Below are 22,000 nucleotides of genomic sequence, written 5' to 3' on the forward strand. Positions count from 1 at the left end.
CAGCGTACTTAGTGCTCTGGAAGTTACATGTATAATTTGTAGAAAATATTCTACAAATTTAGGAATAAACTGAGAACGGCTACCTATGGGTAAGTCATCACAACCACTGTGGTTCCTGCATTTCTGTAGGTTAACAAGTTAACTCTCTGCAACTTCTTTTTCCTTAGCAGCCAAGTTCGGTAAATGTGCTGGCAAAGATGATGGCTCTAGTTTTAAGGCAGCGTTGCTCTCAGGCCCTCCAGGTGTTGGCAAAACCACCACAGCCTCTTTGGTGTGTCAGGTGGGTGTGTACTTGGAAAGATAAACATTAGCATGCCCCTGTGGAAGAGATAGCTGCATACAGGTGAATGGGTGTACAAGTGGTGTGCGTATGTAAACCTGCTCAGTACATTTTTCTAAAATCAATGGATAGGAGTTTGTCAGCACAGATAGACAGGACAGGCATGGTTCCTTTGTGGAGCAGCTTGAGATTTCCTCACACTGTTCACAGTGGCAAATGTAAAATCTGAGTATTGCCGGGCGTTGGTGGCTCATGCCTATAATTCTAGCTACTCAGGAGGCTGAGATCTGAGGATCACGGTTCAAAGCCAACCTAGACAGGAAAGTCCTTGAGACTCTTATCTCCAATTAAACCACCAGAAAATCTGAAATGGCCCTGTGGCTCAAGTGGTAGAGTGCTAGCCTTGAGCTGAAGAGCTGAGGGACAGTGCTCAGGCCCAGAGCAAGCCCCACAATCGATAAAAAAACAAAGCAAAAAACCCAAAACAAAAAAAAAAGCCCCAAAACTTCAGTATTGTTTATTTCTCAGATTTCCTGTTTAGTGTTTTCAGAGTATGGCTGTAACCATGGCAAAAGGAGCTACTCAAGTAATAGTATTCCCCTTGTGAGCTAGTCATTGTGCTAAGCACTTGTGTACTTACTTTTTTTTTTTTAAAGTTTTTTTTTTAATATGAAAATCTGAAATAACTTTATTTTTCAAGATAGGGTCTCATTATAAAGCTTTGACTGGCCTTGAACTCGTGGTCCTCTACCTCAGCCTTCAGAATGCTGTAATTAAGAGGTGTACACCACTACGCTCTGTTTCTCTTAAAGCTCTAAAACTCAAGACTTTTGTTTTAGTACTGGATTTAAACTTAGGACCTCATACTTGCTGGCAGGCACTCAACCACTTGAGCCACACCTCCAGCCTTTTTTGCTTTAGTAATATTTTGAATAGGGTCTTGCTTTTTTGTCCCATTTGGACTTGTGATCCTCCTATTCTATACCTTGAATTAATAGGGTGCATTCTACTGTATCCAGCTTTTTATTAGTTGAAATGGGATCTTTTGAAGTTTTTTTTTTTTTTTTTGGTGGGGGTCCAGTCGTGGGTCTGAACTTTGGGCCTGGGCGCTGTCCCTCAGTTTTTCAGCTCAAGGCTAGTGCTCTACCACTTGAGCCACAGCGCCACTTCCAGCTTTTTTTTTTTTTTCCTGCTTATGTGGTGCTGAGGAATTTAACCCAGGGCCTCATGCGTGTAAGGCAAGCACTCTATCACTGAGCCATCTTCCCAGCCCCTCTTTTGAACTTTTTGCCTGGGCTGGCCATGAATTGAGATTCTAATTTCTGCCTCCAAAGTAGCTAGGATCAGAGGTGTGAACCATCATACCTATCTTTAGAACTTTTTAGTGACATATTGGCACTCAAAAACTTTCAGATTTGGGGCTGGGAAGATGGCTTAGTGGTAGAGTGCCTTGCCTAGTGTGCATGAAGCCCTGGGTTCAATTACTCAGTACATAAACAGAAATAGCTAGAGGTGGTGCTGTGGCTCAAGTGGTAGAGTGCTAGCCTTGTGCAAAAGAAGCTGAGGGACAGCGCCCAAGCTCTGACTTCAGTCCCCAGGACTGGCAAACAACAACAACAAAAACAAAACAAAAAAAACTTCAGTTTTGGGGCTGAGGGGATGGCTCAAGTGTAGTGTGTGCTTGCCTAGCAAGCGTAGGCCCTGAATTCAAATCCTAGCATTGCTAAAGTGAGTGTGGGGGGGAAACCTTTCAGATTTGGGGCATTTTTGATTCAGATTTTTGGGTTAGGAAAGTATATGCAACTGTTCCAAAATATGAAAAACTCTGTAACTTGAAACACTTTTGGGACCTGAGCATTTCGATTCAGGAATACTCTGTCTGTAATTCAAATACATGTTACAGACATGAAAAGATACAGAGACCTTATGTGCCTTTGTGGTTCTGTATGTTCTCTTTTGCTCATGTGACAAATGAAAACAGCTGAAAGAAGCAGGTGATGGCAGTTTGAGCCTGAATAGTCTGAGTCAGGGTTTCTGTTCCTACCCGATGTGTGCTCTTCCCTCCTTTGTTCTGGTTTCTGTGGCTGTTGGATTTCTAGATAGCATGAGGATTTGATTTACCTTGAGTACTCAAGAAAAACAGTCAATAGATCATCAGAATAGTAGCTGCTGGATTTCTCAATCCTTTGCCACCTCAGTTAGTGGTTTCTTATGGTCTTTATATGGATTAGAGCATAACATTTATATATCAGTACTTATATTTCTCATTAACATTAAAAAAGCACACTATTTTTCCTAGTCCCTACATTTGTGAACATAATTCTTATTGTTGTGCTTTTTTTGGTAATTAAAAGTAAGACATTTTCATAGTTGATCAGTCTTGGAAAATGAATCAGAGTAACTTGAATTTTTCTGAAGAGGCAAGAATTATCTTGATTCTATATCTGATATTGAATTCTTAGAATTCTTATATTTCTTAAAGGACTTTAAAAAGCAAATTAGAAAATTTGCTTGTTTAAATATGCTCTTCTGATCTGAGGATCGTGGTTCAAAGCCAGCCCAGGCAGGAAAGACTGTGAGACTCCTATCTCCAATAAGCCACCAGAAAACTGGAAGTGGCGCTGTAGCTCAAGTGGTAGAGTGCTCGCCTTGAGCTGAAGAGCTGAGGGACAGCGCCCATGCTCAAGAGTTCAAGCCCTATGACCGACCAAAAAAAAACAAAAAGCTCTTCTAGGTTAATGCACCAGCTGAGGTTTTAAGACTAAATTTGTGTGTGTTTCTATGTGTGTGCAATATATATTTATACTTTAGAAATGTCTAGTATTTGAGGCATATTACAGTTAAGCTCATTGTCATTACTATCATTTTATATTTTTACTCATAGTGATTTTCTTTTGTAACAAGCCTTTTCTTGGGGGAGGGGAGTTATTTTATATTGTAAAAAGTAATGTTTTCCAATATTTTAATTAGGAATTGGGATACAGCTATGTGGAACTAAATGCTAGTGACACGCGGAGCAAGAATAGCTTGAAGGCGATTGTAGCCGAATCACTGAATAATACCAGCATCACAGGCTTTTATTCAGGTAGGTGGCTATTGAACCTTTTTGTTGTTGTTATATAAGAAAATCCAAGTTTATTTCAATGTTCTATAACTAGCATTGTATACTACCATATGGCAAGCCACCTCCTTAAAATCCTGGGGTTGTCAAGAAAATAAGGCTCTTATGGGGTAGTGGTTATACTTGTTAAAGCCTTAGTGGTTTCTGAGAATGTGATAAAATGTGTGCATGACCCTATTTTTAGGTTTTGCCCATGGGTTTAGAAGATACATAGAAAAATTCTGTGAAGGAAGGAATGCAGTGTGATGTCTGAGGGAATAAAGCTGCAGATGAGGAGTAATTGTGTTTGGGACACTCTGTAAGCTTCTGGTAAAAGAGTGAAATTTTTTGAGAAGCCTTGATGAAAAAGTGAGAACACCTGTTTGGAGACAGACAGAAAGACACAGTGTGGAAGTGCTTACTAGGTTCAGAGGCCAAAGTTCATGGGGAAAACTGAAATGCCCCAATCTCTGATGTATCTGTTTAGAGCCTATCACAATTGCTGGGTCACTTGAATCATTGCGGGTTTTTTTTTTTTTTTTTGTCAGTACAAAACTCAGGGCCAGGATGCTCTCCCTTAGCTTTTTCTCTCAAGGCTGGTGCTCTTACCACTGGAGCCACATCTCCACTTACTACTTTTTTTTGCCGGGTAATTGGAGATAAAAGAGTCTCCAGTGTTTTCTGCCGAGGCTGGCTTTGGGTCTTGATCCTCATATCTCAGCCTAGGTTTATAGGCCTGAGCCATTGGTACCCAGCCCTTGGTTTGTTTGTTTTTGTTTTGTTTTTTGGGGGTCTGGTTATGGGGCCTGAACTCTGGTCTGGGCGCTGTCCCTCAGCTCTTTAGCTCAAGGCTAGCACTCTACCACTTGAGCCACAGCGTCACTTCCGGCTTTTTTCTTATGTGGTGCTGAGGAATCGAACCCAGGGCCTCAGGCATGCAAGGCAAGTGCTCTACCACTGAGCCACCTTCCCAGCCCCCAGCCCTTGGTTCTTGCAGTGGTAGAAAATCATTGTTCAAAAGAGGCTGCTCAGGCAGTGTTACTCTTATACAGGTGCTGAGATGTAAAGTGATGTAGTTTTGGAGAGTAGCCTGGTAATATTTCTTAAACTATAATATTCACACCTTCTAGCCAGAAATTACAGTTTCTGGATTGTAGCTATTATACTTGTAAATATGCAAAGTGACATAGGTACATACAACATGTACATGTAGAGACATATTGGGATATTAAGTATGACTTATAGAAAAAGCTTGGAAATCTCTCAACATTTTCATCAGTAGATTGTGATTAAGTTGACATGTGTCAAGCCATATTAAGTTGCCTTAAAAATGAAGTATTTTGTACTTGTAAATGAGGAACAAATTAATCACCAAATTATATGAAATGACAAAACCAAGGTGTATATTGTGTGGTGATTTTAGTATGTATAGACAATTTCTTAAAGCGTATGTGAGGGACTCTGAGAGACCTGAGAAGGGAAATTGGGAATGCAGGGGAAGGCTTACTCTTGTAGATTTTGAAGTTGAAAACTTCCTGTGAAGTAGCAGTTGTGAGCCATATCCCTATGTTCTTGTCCACCTGTCAGGTGGGTCAGGTGGAGCCGCTTCAGGCAGCACGAAGCACGCGCTCATCATGGATGAAGTGGATGGCATGGCAGGCAATGAGGACAGGGGAGGGATTCAGGTAAACAAAAGCCCTGCACATTTTCAGTTGATTTTTATTTTTAAAACAGTATTTAAGTATGTGCATTGTTATTTATAGCAGTTAAGGAATATTGTTGAGAAGATTTTTAAAACCTAAAAATAACCAGTATGGTATTTTTTTAAGTAATGCTTTTGTGTTGAAAATTTGTCTTTTAGGAATTAATTGGCCTGATAAAACATACTAAAATTCCCATTATTTGTATGTGCAATGATAGAAACCATCCCAAGATTCGCTCTTTGGTTCATTATTGTTTTGATCTTCGTTTTCAAAGACCTCGGGTTGAACAAATTAAGGTATGATAAGAGTTTATTTAACCACACTGTCCTACTTAAGTGTGGATACTTAAAAATATCTGATAGGTGTTTTTAAAATATCAGATTATATGAGCTAAAAAAAAAATTGCTGAGGAGTCTTTCCTTGTGAATTTCAGGGTGCTATGATGTCTATTGCATATAAAGAAGGTTTAAAGATCCCCCCTCCAGCTATGAATGAAATAATTTTGGGAGCCAATCAAGATATCAGACAGGTAAGTTAAATGTATATTATACGATAATTAGTGGTTCTTGTGAATTAATGCCTTTAAACTTGTAGGGAGGGGTTACCATATTTTCTTTCTTTCTTTCTCTTTGCTTGTTTCTTTCGTATTTTTTTTTTTGTCAGTTGTGGGGCTTGAACTCTGGGTCTAAGTGCTGTCCCTCAGCTCTTCAGCTCAAGATGAGCACTCTTCCACTTGAGCCACAGTGCCACTTCTGGTTCTCTGAGTGGTTTATTGGAGATAAGAGTCTCACAGGCTTTCCTGTCCAGACTGGCTTTGAACCATGATTCTCAGATCTCAGCCTCCTGAGCAGCTAGGATTACAGGCATGAGCCACCAGTGCCTGGCATTTGTGTCTTATTGTGTTTCTTTTAGGTTTTACACAATCTGAGTATGTGGTGTGCACGAAGTAAGGCACTAACCTATGACCAGGCCAAAGCTGACTCTCATCGGGCCAAGAAGGATATCAAAATGGTAAAAGAAGTTCCTGTTTCTTATTTCTGCAGCCAGAGCACCTCTTTGTTCTGTAGTGTTACATTGGTGGTGTCCATTCAAGTATAAGATGACATGTGTCTTCACTGTAATATTAGAGTACTTTTTCTGCCCCAAGGTTCCTCTTAATATGTGTCTCTTTTCCTCCACCCCCTTCAGCCCTGGACAACCACTAGTCTTTTTCCTGTCTCTTTAGTTTTTCTTTTTCCAGAATGCTGTTATAGTTGAAATTATGAGCCTTTTGCGTTGGCTTCTTCCACACAATTATATGCATTTGAGATTCCTGTTTTCATGTCTTGATTAGAGGCTCTTTTTTAAAAAAAAAAAAAAAAAGGTTAAGTATTAGTCCATTGTCTGGATATACCACAGTTTACTTGTCCATTTATTTACTGAAAGGCATCTTTGTTGCTTCTAGCTTTTGGCAGTTATGAATAAGGTGGCCAACTCTTGCAGAGTGGCTGTACCATCCCCAGCAATCAGAGAGCATGCTTGTTGCTCTGTATCCTTGCCAGCACTTGAGGTCCATGTTTTATAGGTTTTGTTCATTCTAATAGGTGTGTCCTCCATCTTTTCAGGGCCCATTTGATGTTGCCCGGAAAGTGTTTGCAGCTGGAGAGGAGACTGCCCACATGTCACTTATGGACAAATCAGATCTCTTTTTTCATGACTATTCAATAGCACCCCTCTTTGTCCAGGAGAATTACCTACACGTGAAGCCTGTAGCTGCGGGGTGAGCATTCATAGCTAGTGAAGGGTAGGATTAGGGCCCTCCCTATGCTGCAAAGGCCAGATGTTTGGGGAGGAGTGGCTGGGTGTGGATGGTGGTGTAATCCAGACTGGCTCTCTCCTGCAGGGGTGATATGAAAAAGCACTTGATGCTGTTGAGCCGAGCGGCAGATAGCATATGCGATGGCGACTTAGTGGACAGTCAGATCCGGAGTAAGCAAAATTGGAGCCTTCTGCCCACCCAAGTAAGTATGGGTTCTTAAAGTACACTCTCTACTAAAGCTAGAGAAAACAAAGCAGCTTTTGTCCTTCTGTCCTCCGGTTGTGGGGCCTGAACTCTGGGCCTGGGCGCTGTCCCTCAGCTCTTCAGCTCAAGGCTAGCACTCTACCACTTGAGCCACAGCGCCACTTCCGGCTTTTTTCATTTTACTTATGTGGTGCTGAGGAATTGAACCCAGGGCCTCAGGCATGCAAGGCACGCACTCTACCACTGAGCCATCTTCCTAGCCCATCCTCTGCCAGTATTTAAAATGCCAGAGGAATGTTATTTTTGTGGCAAAAATAGTCTGTTGCAGATTTAAATATTGTATTTTCTAATGTTTCGAAAGTGATTTTTATGTAAATGGATGCATGAAAATAAGGCCAGTGTAACCAAAGCATGTGCTCATGAGTGTGTGTATGTGTGTGTGTGTGTGTGTGTGTGTGTGTGAGAGAGAGAGAGAGAGAGAGAGAGAGATCTGTGGCTCTACCAGAGAGACTCTAGATAGCTCTTTCTACCCTATTTTATAAATAGATATCTTCAAGGAAAACAGACTTTGACAAACATTTATACTGAAGACCATTCTTAGTTGAGATTTATATTTTTTGTGGGGAGGTGCTAAGGATCAAACTCAGGGCTTTGTGAGTGCTAGGTAAGTGCTTTACCACTGAATGACCCCTCCATTTCTGAGTTTTGTGGATGTATATAGTGTTAGAGCCTGAGGATGCTTATGTGGTACTGAGGAATCGAACCCAGGGCCTCATGCATGCAAGGCAAGCACTCTAGGTGGCTCAGTGGTAGAGTGCTTGCCTTGCATGCATGAGGCCCTGGGTTCGATTCCTCAGCACCACATAAGTAAAATGAAAAAAGCCGGAAGTGGCGCTGTGGCTCAAGTGGTAGAGCGCTAGTCTTGAGCTGAAGAGCTGAGGGACAGCGCCCAGGCCCAGAGTTCAGGCCCCATGACCGGACCCCCCCAAAAAAAAATACACCATAGGGGTCTGGGAAGGTGGCTTAGTGGTAGAGCGCTGCCTTGCATGCATGAGGCCCTGGGTTCCATTCCTCAGCACCACATAAGCCGGAAGTGGCACTGTGGCTCAAGTGGTAGAACGCTAGCCTTAAGCTGAAGAGCTGAGGGACAGCACCCAGGCCCAGAGTTCAGGCCCACGACCGGACCCCAAAACAACAACAACAACAACAACAAAAGTACACCATAGCCGGGCATTGGTGGCTTATGCCTGTAATCACTCAGGAGGCTGAGGTCTGAGGATCATGGTTCGAAGCCAGCCCAGGCAGGAAAGTCTGTGAAACTCTTATCTCTTAAGTGGCACTGTGGCTCAAGTGGTAGAGCGCTCACCTTAAGCTGAAGAGCTGAGGGGTAGTGCCCGGCCCAGAGTTCAAGTCTTATTCACCCATAAACAAAACAAAACAAAACAAAATAGATACCATAAAGCATTAGTTTTAATTGCAAAAATTTGGAGAAAATCTTCATGTTCAGCAACAGAAGAATAGTTATGCAAAATTATCTTCATGAAGTATTTTAGAAGTTATCTAGTATGAAGAAGGTACTTAGGAAAAAATACTATTGGAATGAATTTAGAGAATATAATTCCAGCCTTTTATACAGTGAAAACATCTACAGAGATTTTTTTTTCACTCTTCTCCAGTGCTAGTATAATCCGTTCTCTAAGCTTTCCACACTTGAATTTGTCTGTGCTATCAGTTGTGTAAGGTAATCAGTGCTGAGACATGGTATGTGCTGAGCATGTTGGGCTCCGTTGGCCAAGAATGCAAGATGAACTCTGTGGGCTATGGCATGTTTTGGTTCATGGTCTTGATCACAGTCTGTTGCTTATTCTGGGACAGGTTCCTCACATCTAGAAGTCAGACAGGGAAAGGACCTGACTGCCCTGAAAATAGGCATTGGGACATCACGTCATTTCCCGCAGACTGTGTTAGCTCATTTTTCCTGCAAATGTAGTGTAGTATCACAGACTCAGGAGAACTCTATTTAGCTCATAGTACCGGAGGACAGTTGGCCTTCTTGCTGAGCAAGTCCTAGTCCTGAGGTAGCACAAACCATTCCATGGGAAGAGGAGAGAAAGCATATGTGTATGTGTGGGTGTTGTCTATCTTCTATGGTAAAGCTACCCGGAGTCAGTTACAAAGTAGCCTCCACCTTCATGACCTCATTAATTCACATCACATCCTAGAAGTCCGGCCTCCTTTTTCATGCCTCATAATGGAGGTTAACTTAAACCACAGGAAGGTTCTGCTGTACACTCAAACCATATCTAACCAGAGAAACTAAAGAAGTGACAGTGTGTCAAATTAAAATCTGGACATAAATTGGATTTTTTTTCAGGCCATTTATGCCAGTGTTCTTCCTGGAGAGCTGATGAGGGGGTACATGACCCAGTTCCCCTCCTTCCCTAGCTGGCTGGGGAAGCACTCAACTACAGGCAGACACGATCGCCTGGTTCAGGACCTTGCACTGCACATGAGTCTTCGGTAAGCAAAATCTCACCACTCTTACCATTTTATTTGTTGTTTGGGTATTATTCGTTACTCAGAGTACAGTGTGAGTCTGAAAAAGTTGGGGTTTGGGGGCTGGGAAGGTGGCTTAGTGGTAGAGTGCTTGCCTTGCATGTATAAGGCCCTGGGTTCGATTCTTCAGCACCACATAAGCAGAAAAAGCTGGAAGTGGCGCTGTGGCTCAAGTGGTAAAGCACTAGCTTTGAGCTGAATTGCTGAGGGACAGCACCCAGTCCCAGAGTTCAGGCCCCACAACTGTCAAAAAAAAAAATTGGGGTTTGGTTTGGTTTTACTGTTAAGTAGATTAGTATCCTGGGTAAGTTCCTTTATAGCAAGCCCACCCTGTGAGTTCATTATATGTGGTTCTTACCAAGTGTGGTTAAAAAATAGAATATGTAAAAAAGTCAGAAGAAATTTCAAAAATGGTTTTTTTTTTCCCCTGGCCTGGGGCTTGATCTCTGGGAGATCAAGCTCAAGTCTAGCGCCCTACCACTTGAGCCACAGCGCCACTTCCGGTTTTCTGAGTGGTTTATTGGAGATAGTCACGGCCTTTCCTGTCCCTTAGATCTCAGCCTCCTGAGTAGCTAGTATTACAGGCATAAGCCATGGGTGCCTGGCTTCAAAAATCATTTTAAGGCTGGAGGCATGGCTCAAGCAGTAGAGCATATGCTTAGGAAATGTGAGGCCCTAAGTTCAAACCACAGTACCACCACCACCAAAAAAAAAAAAATTAGTCCAGGTGATTTGACTGATGCCTATAATCCCAATTTACTCAGGAGGTAGATATTAGGAAGGTTATGGTTTGAGACCAGTCTGGGCGAAATGTTAGGGATACCTTATCTCAACACACAGGTGGACATCATCCTAGCCAAATGGGAAGTGGTAGATAGAATTTTGGTCTGAAGCTGGCCACCAGGGGGAAAAAAAAAGCAAAACCTTAACCTACAGCTATAAAGGGCTGGACTTGGCTCAATAGAGCCCATAGTTCAAACCACACTATAGCAAAGAAACAAATTTAGGTTTCCATGCATGTGTAGCCCAGAAGATGCACTGAAGCTTTTTGTTTAATTTGCTTCTTAATTTTGTAAAATATGCTTCTCAAAAAACAAATGGGGCCTAAAAAAGTCGAAGTTAATGTGTTTGATTTATGGTAATGGGCTTTGATTTTCTGGTTTTCTTGTGAGCACTGTGCAGTTGGTCTCCGCCAGAGGTGTGGTCCAGCCGAATGCTGTCACTGGCTGTGTGGCAGGATGTTGGAAGTGGGGACACACAGAAGCCTTTGTGCCTGGCTAGTCACGAACCTTGGCACTGTGGGCTGTCATTGGCATGCCCCGCAGGCTTCTGGGGTGGGCTGGTGTAGCCCCCGTGCTGAGTGCGGGCATCCTGCAAGGTAAAGCGCAGGGTCGGCTAGGCACAGATGCCGGAGCTGTCTCTCCCATTCGGATGTCAGGCTCGTGTGGAGATTGTGCCCTGGTGCTGTGCGTGTGTCTCTCGTGGATGCACAGATGGGTTAGTTCTACGCACAACCGCGCAGGTGCTGGTCAGAGTTAGAGACGCCGTGACTGCTCAGGCGGGAAGGGACCTGCCAAGCGCCCCATGCCCGCTTGTACCATTCGGGGTCCGCAGAGACTCTTCCTGGGTTGAGGGGCCACACTGAGACCAGCACCCCGATCCCGGACCCGAAGCCCCGCGTTTCACTCAGCACTGGTGGCTGAGTTTGGGGGCGGAACTCTAAAATTGGGGTCCTCAGCCCTGTCTGTGGCTCCCGCCCGCGCGGGGCTGGTTTAGGGCGCAGCTCTGTGGACCCTGACACTTGGCGTGCGTCCCCGTTGGTGGTGGGCTCGGCTGGAAGGCGCAGCCACGCGCCAGGTCCCCGCCAGGTCCCCGCCAGGCCCGGGCGCGGGCGTGGGAGCCGGCCTGCCCTGAGGAGGTCCGAGCAGGAGCCCCAGGCCCCGAACTCCCCCCACACCAGTTCCTGACACAGTGGGAGGGAGGGTGGACCCTCAGGTTGCGGTTCCTGTGGTTCCTGCCCTCCTGCCTGCGCCCCTGCGCGGCCTCCTTCCGGGTCTCACCGGTGAAGTGGTTTGTCCGGGCCGGCTCCTGCAGAGGCACGCGGCCTGGCGGGGCTATCTGTCTGATCCCAGCAGAGGCCCAGATAATACAGAAGGGCGGTAGCAGTTGCGAGCTGATTCCCGCAGTGGGTGACAGCCCGCTTGCCTTTTGCGTGTCTGACCCAGGCTGGTTCTGCCTGTAACCAGCTTGACCGGAGCCCAGGGTCTCCCCTCCCTCGGGAGGGGTCCGAGCTGCTTTCCGGTGCTAGCCTGGTTCGGGTCGCTGGGAGTCAACTCCTCTGTCCCGACCTTTGCTGGTCTGCAGATCTGCGGTCGCCCCATGTGGTTGCTTCTGAGCGCGGCTCTTCACCTCGGCGCGGCTCCACAGGCTGCAATGCCACCTGCTTGTGCAGACTTTTTTTTTTTTTTTTTTTGCCAGTTTTTCTCTTCTTTCTGAGTAATCAGTGTGATGTTTCTTGATTGGCACAAGGCTTTGCTTGCCTTTCCCTGGTGTCCACACGGGCTGGATGTCCAGGTTAGAGCTTTTGAGTTTCTTCCTGAGCACAGAGCTCAGGGCCTGCCTGGTCTCTAGTCCGCCATCTTGGATCTTCTCAAATTTGTGTTTAATTTATATAATAAAGTGAGAGCTTTGGATATTGAAAGGCCATAATATCTATACTGGAAGTAGGGGGACATTTTTTGGAAAATGACTTAAGCATCTGCAGTGCAGATGAACTCCACATCCTGAGCGTGAAGTTTTTCCTCAGCACACTCTCCTTGGAACCGCAGATATACATACAGATAGGCAGCTGTTACATAGCAGCCGTTCCTCTGCATGGACCTCTGCGGGAGGGACTCAGTACTGATGTGTACAGTATGACCAGTGGGTGGTAGTGTGCCATTGATTGTAGGTTTGTCTTTTGTTTTGGTTTCAGAACTTACTCCAGCAAAAGGACTGTGAACATGGATTATCTGTCTCACATCCGGGATGCACTTGTACGGCCCCTGACCTCACAGGGTGTAGAAGGAGTGCAGCATGTGGTTGCACTTATGGATGCATATTACTTGATGAAAGAAGACTTTGAGAACATCATGGACATTAGCAGCTGGGGTGGCAAACCTAGTCCCTTTTCCAAGCTGGACCCCAAGGTAAATTTTGTAGTCCATTGGTTCTCTAACACTTTGTTTTTGCTTTGGTTTTGTTTCTTTGGAGACAAAGAATATAGCCCCGGTTGACCTGGAATTCATGGCGAAGTTTATCTTGGTTGTACTTCATGGATGTTTTAGTTAAAAAGTTTTCATCTCCCACCTTTAAAAATGCTTGTTGCTTCTTATGATCTGTGTCTTCCAAAGATAGGATTTCAGTACAGTTCTGGATTTGACTTTACAGTTTGTGTATGTATTACTTGTTTTGGTGGTATCTAGGTTTATTAGGTAGGTGCTCTACTATTTGGGCCACATCCCCAGCCCTTTTTGTGTGTGTGCATCTTTGTCAGCCAGTACTGAGCTTGAACTTAGGGCCTCATGCTTTGCTTGGTTTTTCTACCACTTGAGCCACACATCTATTTCCATCTTTTTGCTGGTTAGCTGGAGATAAGAGTCTTAAACATTTGTCTGCTTGGGCTGGCTTTGAATCATAAATCTCAGATCTCACTTTTCTGAGTAGCTTAGGATTTTAGATGTGAGCAAACCAGTGCCCTGTTTTGTTTGCACTGATACTTTTGGGATAGAGTCTTCATGACTATCTGTGTACTTAACCTGGACCATGATCTGCCTATTTTAATGGCTTCTTGCCATGGCTGGGATGACAGGAGTACTCCACACCTACCTTCTTCCATTGAGATTAAGTCTTGAGGGTTTTTCTGCCCAAGCTGGCTTACAATCGCTATCCACTTAGTCTCAGCTTCTTGTGTAGGTAAGATGACAGACAGTTGAGGAATGGTCTCAAATTTTTGTGCTTGAGGTGGCCTTAAATCATGATCTTCCTGGTCTCAGTTTCCCAAGTAGCATTTTTATGTTGGTTTCATATCTGAGAAGCAAATAAAAACGCATTCCTTCTAAAACTAGAGGAATGCATCTGGGGAAGTAAGTGTGAGGGAATGGTGAAGTATGGATTATAAAAGTGAAAGGGTGTTTATTGTCTGAGGACTTGCATAATTTTTCTATTCCATAATCTACTGTATAAAAACACGTCCTGTTTTTGTGTAATGCGCACTAAAAAACTAGAGTGATATAACATGGATATGTGATATGCAACACTCAATCCTGTGCCTGTGTGATAATTTTAGAGGACACCTTTTCAATTTATTCCCAGACTAGCTTTGCTTATTACTTTTAGAAATGGGGAGAGTGCTGAATATGTAAAAATATGACTTAAGATGACTTGTGGTTTGTTTTTGCCTAAAGTTCCCAGATACTGGTTCTTAATCTTGAGTCATGGGCCAGGAAAATAGAGAATGTCTTTGTAGAAAAACGCATGTACTTCCACTCATGTGTATGAGCATAAATATTTTCTTCATAGCTTCAAGGGGCTCTGAAAGCTAAGGGTTTAAAAGGATCGTTTAGCCTTTAGGTTTTTCAACAGCCTCCTTTTGCTCCTTTCCTTTAGGTGAAAGCAGCCTTCACAAGAGCTTACAATAAGGAGGCCCACCTCACTCCATATGCGCTTCAGGTGGTAAGGGCGTCTAGATCCAGCATAGGCCCAGTTCTGGATCCTGAAGACAATGAAGAGTTACAGGAAGATGACTCTCAGTCTGATGAGAAAGACCAGGATGGTCTAGAGAATGATGCTATGATCAAGGTAGGCTCCTCACCTACCGAAAACACTCCATTATAGATGTTTTTTTTCCCCCTACGTAATGTGCCAGGTGAATAGTAGGACCTATTCAGCAAGGTGCAAAGTAAGCTGAACATACTTCAATTTTTGTTCATCATGACTAAGGGTGGTAGAGGGAGAGATTTCATTTTTATAGTTTCTTCTAGTAGTAGAAGAGTCAAATAGCAAGAGAGTGGGCCATCATTCTGATGGTTTATATGGGCTATAGTAAAAAAAACAAAACTAGAAGTGGCACTGTGGCTCAAGCGGTAGAGCGCTAGCCTTAAGCTGAAGAGCTCAGGGACAGCGCCCAGGCCCTGAGTTCAAGCCCCACAACCTACCAAAAAAAAAAAAAGAGAACATTTTTCTTTGGCCACTGGCATGTACGTTCTCATCCACATACACAATTTATATAGTACCTGCTGGCCTTAACTCACTATATACTACATACTGGCCTCGGCCTCTCACAGGAAAACTGCAGGTAACCATGAGGCTTATTGTAGAGAAAACTTTTCATTTGTTCATAAACACAGTTAACTATTGTGTGCATCTTTTCCCTCCAACAGAAAAAGACAAAATCTTCAAAGTCATCAAAACCAGAAAAAGATAAGGAATCAAAAAAAGGAAAAGGGAAAAGTTTGAAGAAATGAAACCAGTTTCTGCTACCAGCAGCCACTGTGATGACTCCTCCTGACCAGTCCTGTTTTTGTGGAGACAGCTTTGTTTTCTTGTAGAGGATCTGTGTGTGGCGCAGTGGGTCACCGGTGGTTCCTTATGAAGTATGGTCCAGCTGGAGGGTGTGGCCATTGGCTCACATACACCTCTTATAGAGGTTCATAGGACTGCCTGGGTCCTCCACTGTCTCTGCCCATCTAATTAGATTGTTTTGCTTCAAAATGACTATGCAGAATTAGGACTAAACATTACTTGTGGGCTTTGGAGTCAGATTGTAGTTAATAATAACTGGGAGCAATGGGCCTAAGATAACTTTTATAGGGTTGAGTTTATCCTAATGACCTTTATAGAATCGGACCAATGCTATTTTTTCCTTAAAGGTAGTTCCTATTATGTGGTGAAATTTTGTAAATAAATCATCTGACTACAAAGCAATCACCACCTAGAACTGGGTAGTCTTTTTGTATATTGTCAAATATCTTATGAAGTATACATTAGCAATAAAAAATGTTCCACATGATTCATGTACAAACTTTTTTCAAGATTGTCATCTTGTACAGCAAAATATGATGTTGCTATATTACTCTATTAATTCGCAAATGATTGGATTAAAAAACTCACTTTGTTCCTAATTAACCAGAGACACAGAACAAACCTTCAGCAGTTGAAGTTTCAGAGCTGGAATTCCCAGGCCTCAGTGGCGACCGCAGGATGGGGCACATCAGGGTAGATGGAGGGTGTGGGAACTCAGTGCGATTGCTGGGCATTGCTGCCATCCTTCAGTTTCAACCCAGGCTCTAGGCTGGGTCAGACTGTAAGGATCACTGTGGCTGGGATCTAATGAACATGGCTTTGGTTTACTTTGTCCCTGGAAGATTCCGTTGTCTTGTGATGGAGTCCTCAAACCCTACTGGAACTTCAGCTTGCGTGCCTGGGGTTGTGGATCTAGCTTAGTTTTTAATTTTGACAGTAAATGCTCTGAGGTCTGGGCTGCCTCCATGAGGCATATGCTAAAGAGGAATGTAAAATAAATGGTGTTCCCTGTCTTTAAGAACTGATACTCTTGTTGGGAGACAGTGTAAAGTTGTTGAGACATTCAGTATTTGCCAGTGTCTTTCATGGATTCATTATGGAAATAAAACACTGTCTTGAGCCTGAGCCTACCGAGCCCTGCCCCTCTTGTTCCTCTTTGGTAAAGCCTGGCTGGAAACTATGCTGCATTAGCGAAGATTTCCTCACCAGGAGGGGGAGAATGGTTTCCTAACTATATTTCTTCATTTCTCTTCTGGGTTATGGGTTTGTTTTTTGTTTTTGTTGGTTGTGGGGCTTGAACTCAGAGCCTGGGCACTGTCTCTGAGCCTCACTGTGCTCAAGGCTAGTGTTCTACCACTTGAGCTACAGTTCCACTTTTCTTACTTCCAAGTCATGGTTGCTCTGTACATCCCAGATGAGGGCCTGTCATCTACCTGCCAGAGCAACAAATGGTGTCCTTCACTTACTCGCTGTTGCTTTTAATTATGAAAGCTGTCAACCTGATTGGGACAGTATATAGCAGTTAACATTTCTTTTAAGAATTAGAATTTGGGGGGCAAAAAAGAATTAGAATTTGTAAATATGCTCTTTGCTACAGAAGGGTGATACTATAGACCTGTCTGCTTCTTTGAGGCTTTCGAGCATGAGGTGCCTGGAAGTAATGGTGGGGTAGGCTTGGTTCTGTGGAAGTCTGACTATATAAATCTAAGAGGTGTATGCATTAATGAAGTGGCTTTTAGGGATCTACTGGTGCACATCTTGGCAACACAAACCTGCATACTTGCTCAAAGATCCACTGAACCAAGGCCATTTTGATAACTGTTCAACCTTATCCTTGTTTTTAATTTTGGAAGTCCTATAGCATCATTTAATGTCTTGAAGTTCTAAATGCAGAACAGATTATTATATGAAGATAAATATCTTCCAATATCTTCTGGTACCATTATGTCTGTAAATCACAAAACAAGTGCTCAGCCTCACAGATCCCAAGTTGCTGTGGCTCTTACTCTATGACCTTCTAACATCCTTCTAATCAGGCTATAGGAAGAAGCAGGGGACCCACGGCCTTGACTATTCTTGGAAAGGAAGGACAGATCATGAAGCTGGAGGACTTTCAGGTGAGTTACTTGGATGTCCTAGAACACTGATACTTTCAATCCTGCCTCGGCTCATATGATTGTTGTAATGCTTGAGTTGCTGGAGGCCATATGGAAAGTCATATCCAACTCAGAGTTTGCTCTAAGACTCATTTCTGTCAGCTGCTCAGACTTTGGAGACACTGGACATGAAGTTGGAGGAAAAGTAATGGATTTCCTTGGAGCATGATATGGGAAAAGGATCTGGAATCTTCATTCCAGATAGTGTTTTCAAAGGTCATCTGACCGAAAGGAGTTCCACATGTTCGGGATGATCAGGCATAGATTATTGTTTATTCTTTCTTTTAATTTAAGACTGATTTTACTGTTGTTTGGTGTTTTATTTATTTTGCTTATTTTGGTGCCAGTACTCGGGCATTAGTCCTAGGACCTGGGCACTATTCTTTAACTTTTTCACTTACGGCTGGTGAATTAATTTGGTGGTTAATTGGAGATACATCTCACAGACTTTCCTGCTTCGTCTGGCTTCAAACCATAATCCTCAGATTGCAGTTTCCTGAGTAGCTAAAATTATAGGCATGAGTCACAAGCACCCAGCTATATAGGCTTTTTTTTCCCCCTACTTGTATGGCTTGAACTCAGGGCCTGGGGTGCTGTGGTCCCTTGAGCTCTTTTGCTCAATGCCAGTGCTCTACCACTTTGAGCCATGGCATCATTTCTGGTTTTCTGGTGGTTAATTGGAGATAAAAAGGCTCATGGACTTTTCTGCCCAGGCTGGCTTTGAACCGCAATCCTCAGATCTCAGCCTCCTGAGTAGCTAGGATTATAGGCATGGAGCCACCAGCACCCAGTTTTCTAAACTTCCTATGTGAAGTTGTTTACAGTATTAATCTCTACTGGCAGACTTCATAGTGTGTTTTCAAAGTTGTTTTCCTTTATCTCTAGCTCCAAATCCAGGAAAAGGTTACAAATATCTAGTTAACAATTTTAGAGGAGATAATTCAAAATATAAAAGTCATCAAAAGGCTGCATATTTACAATTCTGTTATCTACTATGAACAGTGCAAAGCATAAAACATTATGACTTTGAGGAGGAAACTATACAAAGTACAATAAACAACAGGGTTTATATGTCACTATTTGGCTGCTCTACCTGGAGAGACCATCTTTGCTGCTTTTTGTCTATCCAGAAGTGGTCATTCCAAGTCCACCCGGGGGGGAAACAGCCTCCTGGGGAAAAATGCCACTTCTCAGGAACATTTTATCTAGAAAGGACAAACATGCCTTTTAATAATAAAGTTAGGTAGAATATAGTCTACAGTCAGTATGGTTTCTGATGAAGTCTCAACAGTGCAGAATAGAAAATGCAAGTACATGCTTAGCAAAGCGCAGAGAGCATGCTTCCCCGACAGCTCACATCAAGGTTTCCTTGTCTAAAAGGAGCCAGCACAGTCACTGCAGCCAGCCTTCACTGTGCTGGGCAGCAGGCAGTGACGGGTTTTGGCGAGAATGTGGACAAACTGGAACCCCTCATACTTGCTGTTGTGACTGTAAGATGGCAGAGCCTGTGGAAAATTGTAGAGTTGAAGAGCAGCAAACACTAGTGCTGCAACACGGAGGAGGAATCCGGTGAGACGGGAGGGGGCTAGTGCATCCCTGAGAACCTTGTGATGCTATTAAAACACTGGAAGGTTTCAGAAGGGAAGTAGAGGCACTAGAGGTAGACTGATGGAGGTCAGAGGGTAAGGGGAGAGCAGTTACCATTCTATTCTGACAACTACAGAGGGAGAAAAGATTCGGAAACGTGTGTGTGTGTGTGTGTGTGTGTAACACTTGCATTTTACCGACACTGAGTCAGGCAGTGTGTGTGTGTGTGTGTGTGTGTGTGTGTGTGTGTGTGTGTAACACTTGCATTTTACCGACGCTGAGTCAGGCATTGTGTGTGTGTGTGTGTGTGTGTGTGTGTAACACTTGCATTTTACCGACGCTGAGTCAGGCATCATCTGCTTTTTCCGCAGGCTGCGGCTTCCTGGCTGGCTGGAGCACTTACCTCCGCTTGCAGCTCACTGCTCCATGTCTGCTCGCAGGTATTGTGTATAGTCTGAAACTTTTTTCAGTTGGCCAGCATTTAATCTCTCTGAACACATAGGACATGTGCTTTCAGTGTTTAACATGCTGTTTGGGGAAGGAAAATTCAGAGGAAATTAAACACATTTCCTTTACCTTTTGGGTTACTCTAATGTGAAAATCAAATGCGTTTATACTTTTTTTAAGGGGAGTGGGGAGAGCTTGAACTCGGGACCTCAAACCCTGGCTTTATTGCTCTATCATTCGAACCACACCTCCACTTCCAGCTTTTTGATGGTTAATTGGAGGTAAAAGTCTCTCAGGTTTTAACTGCCTAGGCTGGCTTTGAACTGCAATCCTCAGATGTCAGCCTCCTGAGTAGCTAGGATTACAGGCGTGAGCCACTGGTGCCTGGCTTGTCTATACCTCAGTGCATGTTTCCCATGCAACTTAAGCATGAGAAGATCTCATCCCAGAGCCTTAGACAAAGGTAGGCTTTGGGGAACACGATGTAGGAAGGGTGGAGTGGAAGGCCCACTTCTGGAGGAAGGTGTGTGAGGGAAACGATGGGCACTCACATCTTCAGTTCCGAGTAGAGCGCAGGGAACTCACAGTGCGGACACATTGTCCAATCATCTTTCACCATGTGCCGGCCCTGCAAACAGTACGTTCAAGGTGAAATTAGTCTTTATTCAAAAATTCCCACCATTATGAAAATCATAAGTTATGAAATCCCTGCTCTTTCACTTAGCAATGGCACTGATTAAAACTAGATTATACTTGTTATATTTATGTTTACAGAATGATTTTTTTTTATATTAGTACCTAAAATTTCCTTGAAAGTAGGGCTTAATGGCCCAAGGATTAGCAATCATACTTTAACTTTTCTGATAGTGGATCCTAAAATGCATAAACACCACCACTTAGGAAATGCTATGGCATGCCAGGTGCTGCACCGAGGCTTCACCCAGCCCTCTGTCAGTCTAGTTGATCTTCATGGGAAGATGTCACTACCATCAACCAAAGTGCACCTTATTCTCTAGCCAGTAGGGGGCAAAAAAAATTTGAGGGCTGGGAAGGTGGCTCAGTGGTAGAGCGCTTGCCTTGCATGCCTGAGGCCCTGGGTTCGATTCCTCAGCACCACCTAAGCAAAAAGAAAAAAGCTGGAAGTGGCGCCGTGGTAGAGCGCTAGCCTTGAGCTGAGGAGCTGAGTGAGGGACAGCGCCTGGAGGCCAGAGTTCAGGCCCCACAACCAGACCAAAAAAAAAAAAAAAAAATTGAGCCCAGGGCCACTGATCCCGAGTGCTGCTCCCTCACACTGGCTCCGAATGCTGCCATCAGCCTGGTCCTTACAGGGTATGAATAGAAGGTTCCACTTGGGTGACTGAAATCATATGCTACATGTTGTAGGAAATCGGAGGGCTAAGGTCATGTCAGAAGTGAAGAAAATGGTATATATATCAAGTACTCAGGTGGCAGGAAGTATTACAGAGAAACTTACTGTGGCGATGCAGTAGGGAATGTTGTTTTTACAGCCGGGACAGAGGAGTTCACATTCTGGGAGGAGAAACTGGCAGAAAGGACATGGGGTCGTGGTCTCTTCTGTCTCTGTCGTGTAAGGTCTCCTGTGAGAACGCATCACGTGTCATTTAGAAACACCAGTTTGGGCGCTTGGTAGCTCAGGTCTGCAATCCTAGCTGCTCAGGAGGCTGAGATCTGAGGAGTGATATCCAAAGCCAGCCCAGGAAGGAAAGTCTGAGATTCTTCAGTTAACTACCAAAAAGCCAAAGTGGAGCTGTGGCTTAAGTGCTAGAGTGCCAGTCCTGAGTGGAAAAGTTGAAGGACAGTACTCAGGCCCTGAGTTCAAGCCCCAGGACCAGAACCAAAAGGAGAAAAAAAAGACCACCTCATTTCACATAACGTGGCTCAGGGAGAAATCACATTTGGGAAAGTTCATGTGACGGCCATTTCATAGCAAAACAGATAGCTCTGGCTCACCGCCAGCTGCTGGCCAGTTTCATGGAGGAGAAAGAAGACCTGGGACTGGCAGAATTCTAGGCATCGCATGGTCCACGTTCACAAGTGAGAGGAGTTCATGACACACTCCAAATAGCACAGAACATGCTGCTGAGTGTTGAACTTTGTATTTCTCTTCCTTCTCTTCCGTGATACTTAACTGGCAAGGGCCATCTGCAGCTGTTCTCGTGGAACTTTGCGACAATGGAAATGTTCTCATTCTATTCTGTCCAGTATGTCAACCATGTGTAGCCAGCCATGTGTAGCTTTTGCCTACTTGATATATGGGGAGGGTGAAAAACTGAGAAAAACTATTTATTTAACTTAAATTTCAAGAGTCACATGTGGCTAGGAGGTACCATTTTGGACCACACAGCTATAGATTGGCACATGGGGAGAGAATGACAAGCCTCTTACGTCTTGTGCTGCTCTGAATAAAAAGGCAAAGGTCATTTCATCTTTTAAATTATTTCTTCTGGAGGTGGGATATGATGTCTGTAGGTGTAGCAGCTACTTTGCAACCATGAGCAGGAAAGCTCTGTGCTATGGTGGGTGGCATCAAGGGATCTTGTTCTTGGTGGCATCAGAATCCAGTGGTACCAGTCCTGGACTATGAGG

The 22,000-nt window shown here is 43.9% G+C and overlaps 2 protein-coding genes across 3 annotated transcripts in view; one reads left to right on the forward strand and one right to left on the reverse strand.

Moving 5' to 3' along the window:
- The window catches only part of Rfc1 (replication factor C subunit 1), a 64,817-nt gene extending 48,480 nt beyond the window's left edge, over positions 1 to 16,337 (forward strand). Inside the window, exons 14-25 of one of the 2 annotated variants that reach the window (XM_070012461.1) lie at positions 168 to 280; positions 3,251 to 3,365; positions 4,968 to 5,065; positions 5,242 to 5,379; positions 5,517 to 5,612; positions 5,996 to 6,094; positions 6,688 to 6,842; positions 6,966 to 7,083; positions 9,460 to 9,605; positions 12,616 to 12,829; positions 14,289 to 14,480; positions 15,062 to 16,337. In XM_070012461.1, coding sequence (XP_069868562.1) covers positions 168 to 280; positions 3,251 to 3,365; positions 4,968 to 5,065; positions 5,242 to 5,379; positions 5,517 to 5,612; positions 5,996 to 6,094; positions 6,688 to 6,842; positions 6,966 to 7,083; positions 9,460 to 9,605; positions 12,616 to 12,829; positions 14,289 to 14,480; positions 15,062 to 15,145 — 1,568 coding nt within the window. In that variant the 3' untranslated portion in view covers positions 15,146 to 16,337. The remainder of the gene's footprint in view (positions 1 to 167; positions 281 to 3,250; positions 3,366 to 4,967; positions 5,066 to 5,241; positions 5,380 to 5,516; positions 5,613 to 5,995; positions 6,095 to 6,687; positions 6,843 to 6,965; positions 7,084 to 9,459; positions 9,606 to 12,615; positions 12,830 to 14,288; positions 14,481 to 15,061) is intronic. The other variant, XM_070012462.1, reaches the window with a different exon arrangement.
- Positions 16,338 to 19,349: 3,012 nt separating this feature from the next.
- Positions 19,350 to 22,000, reverse strand: part of Wdr19 (WD repeat domain 19) — a 58,402-nt gene continuing 55,751 nt past the window's right edge. The window contains exons 34-36 of the mRNA XM_070012460.1: positions 20,868 to 20,991; positions 19,945 to 20,021; positions 19,350 to 19,474 (exon numbers count right to left, since the gene is read on the reverse strand). Of these exons, the coding sequence (XP_069868561.1) occupies positions 19,363 to 19,474; positions 19,945 to 20,021; positions 20,868 to 20,991 (313 nt within the window). The 3' untranslated portion in view covers positions 19,350 to 19,362. The remainder of the gene's footprint in view (positions 19,475 to 19,944; positions 20,022 to 20,867; positions 20,992 to 22,000) is intronic.

The sequence above is a fragment of the Dipodomys merriami genome, unplaced genomic scaffold (assembly GCF_024711535.1).
Source record: "Dipodomys merriami isolate MVZ:Mamm:240054 unplaced genomic scaffold, mDipMer1.0.p SCAF_9, whole genome shotgun sequence".
In the NCBI taxonomy this organism is placed as follows: Eukaryota; Metazoa; Chordata; class Mammalia; order Rodentia; family Heteromyidae; genus Dipodomys; species Dipodomys merriami.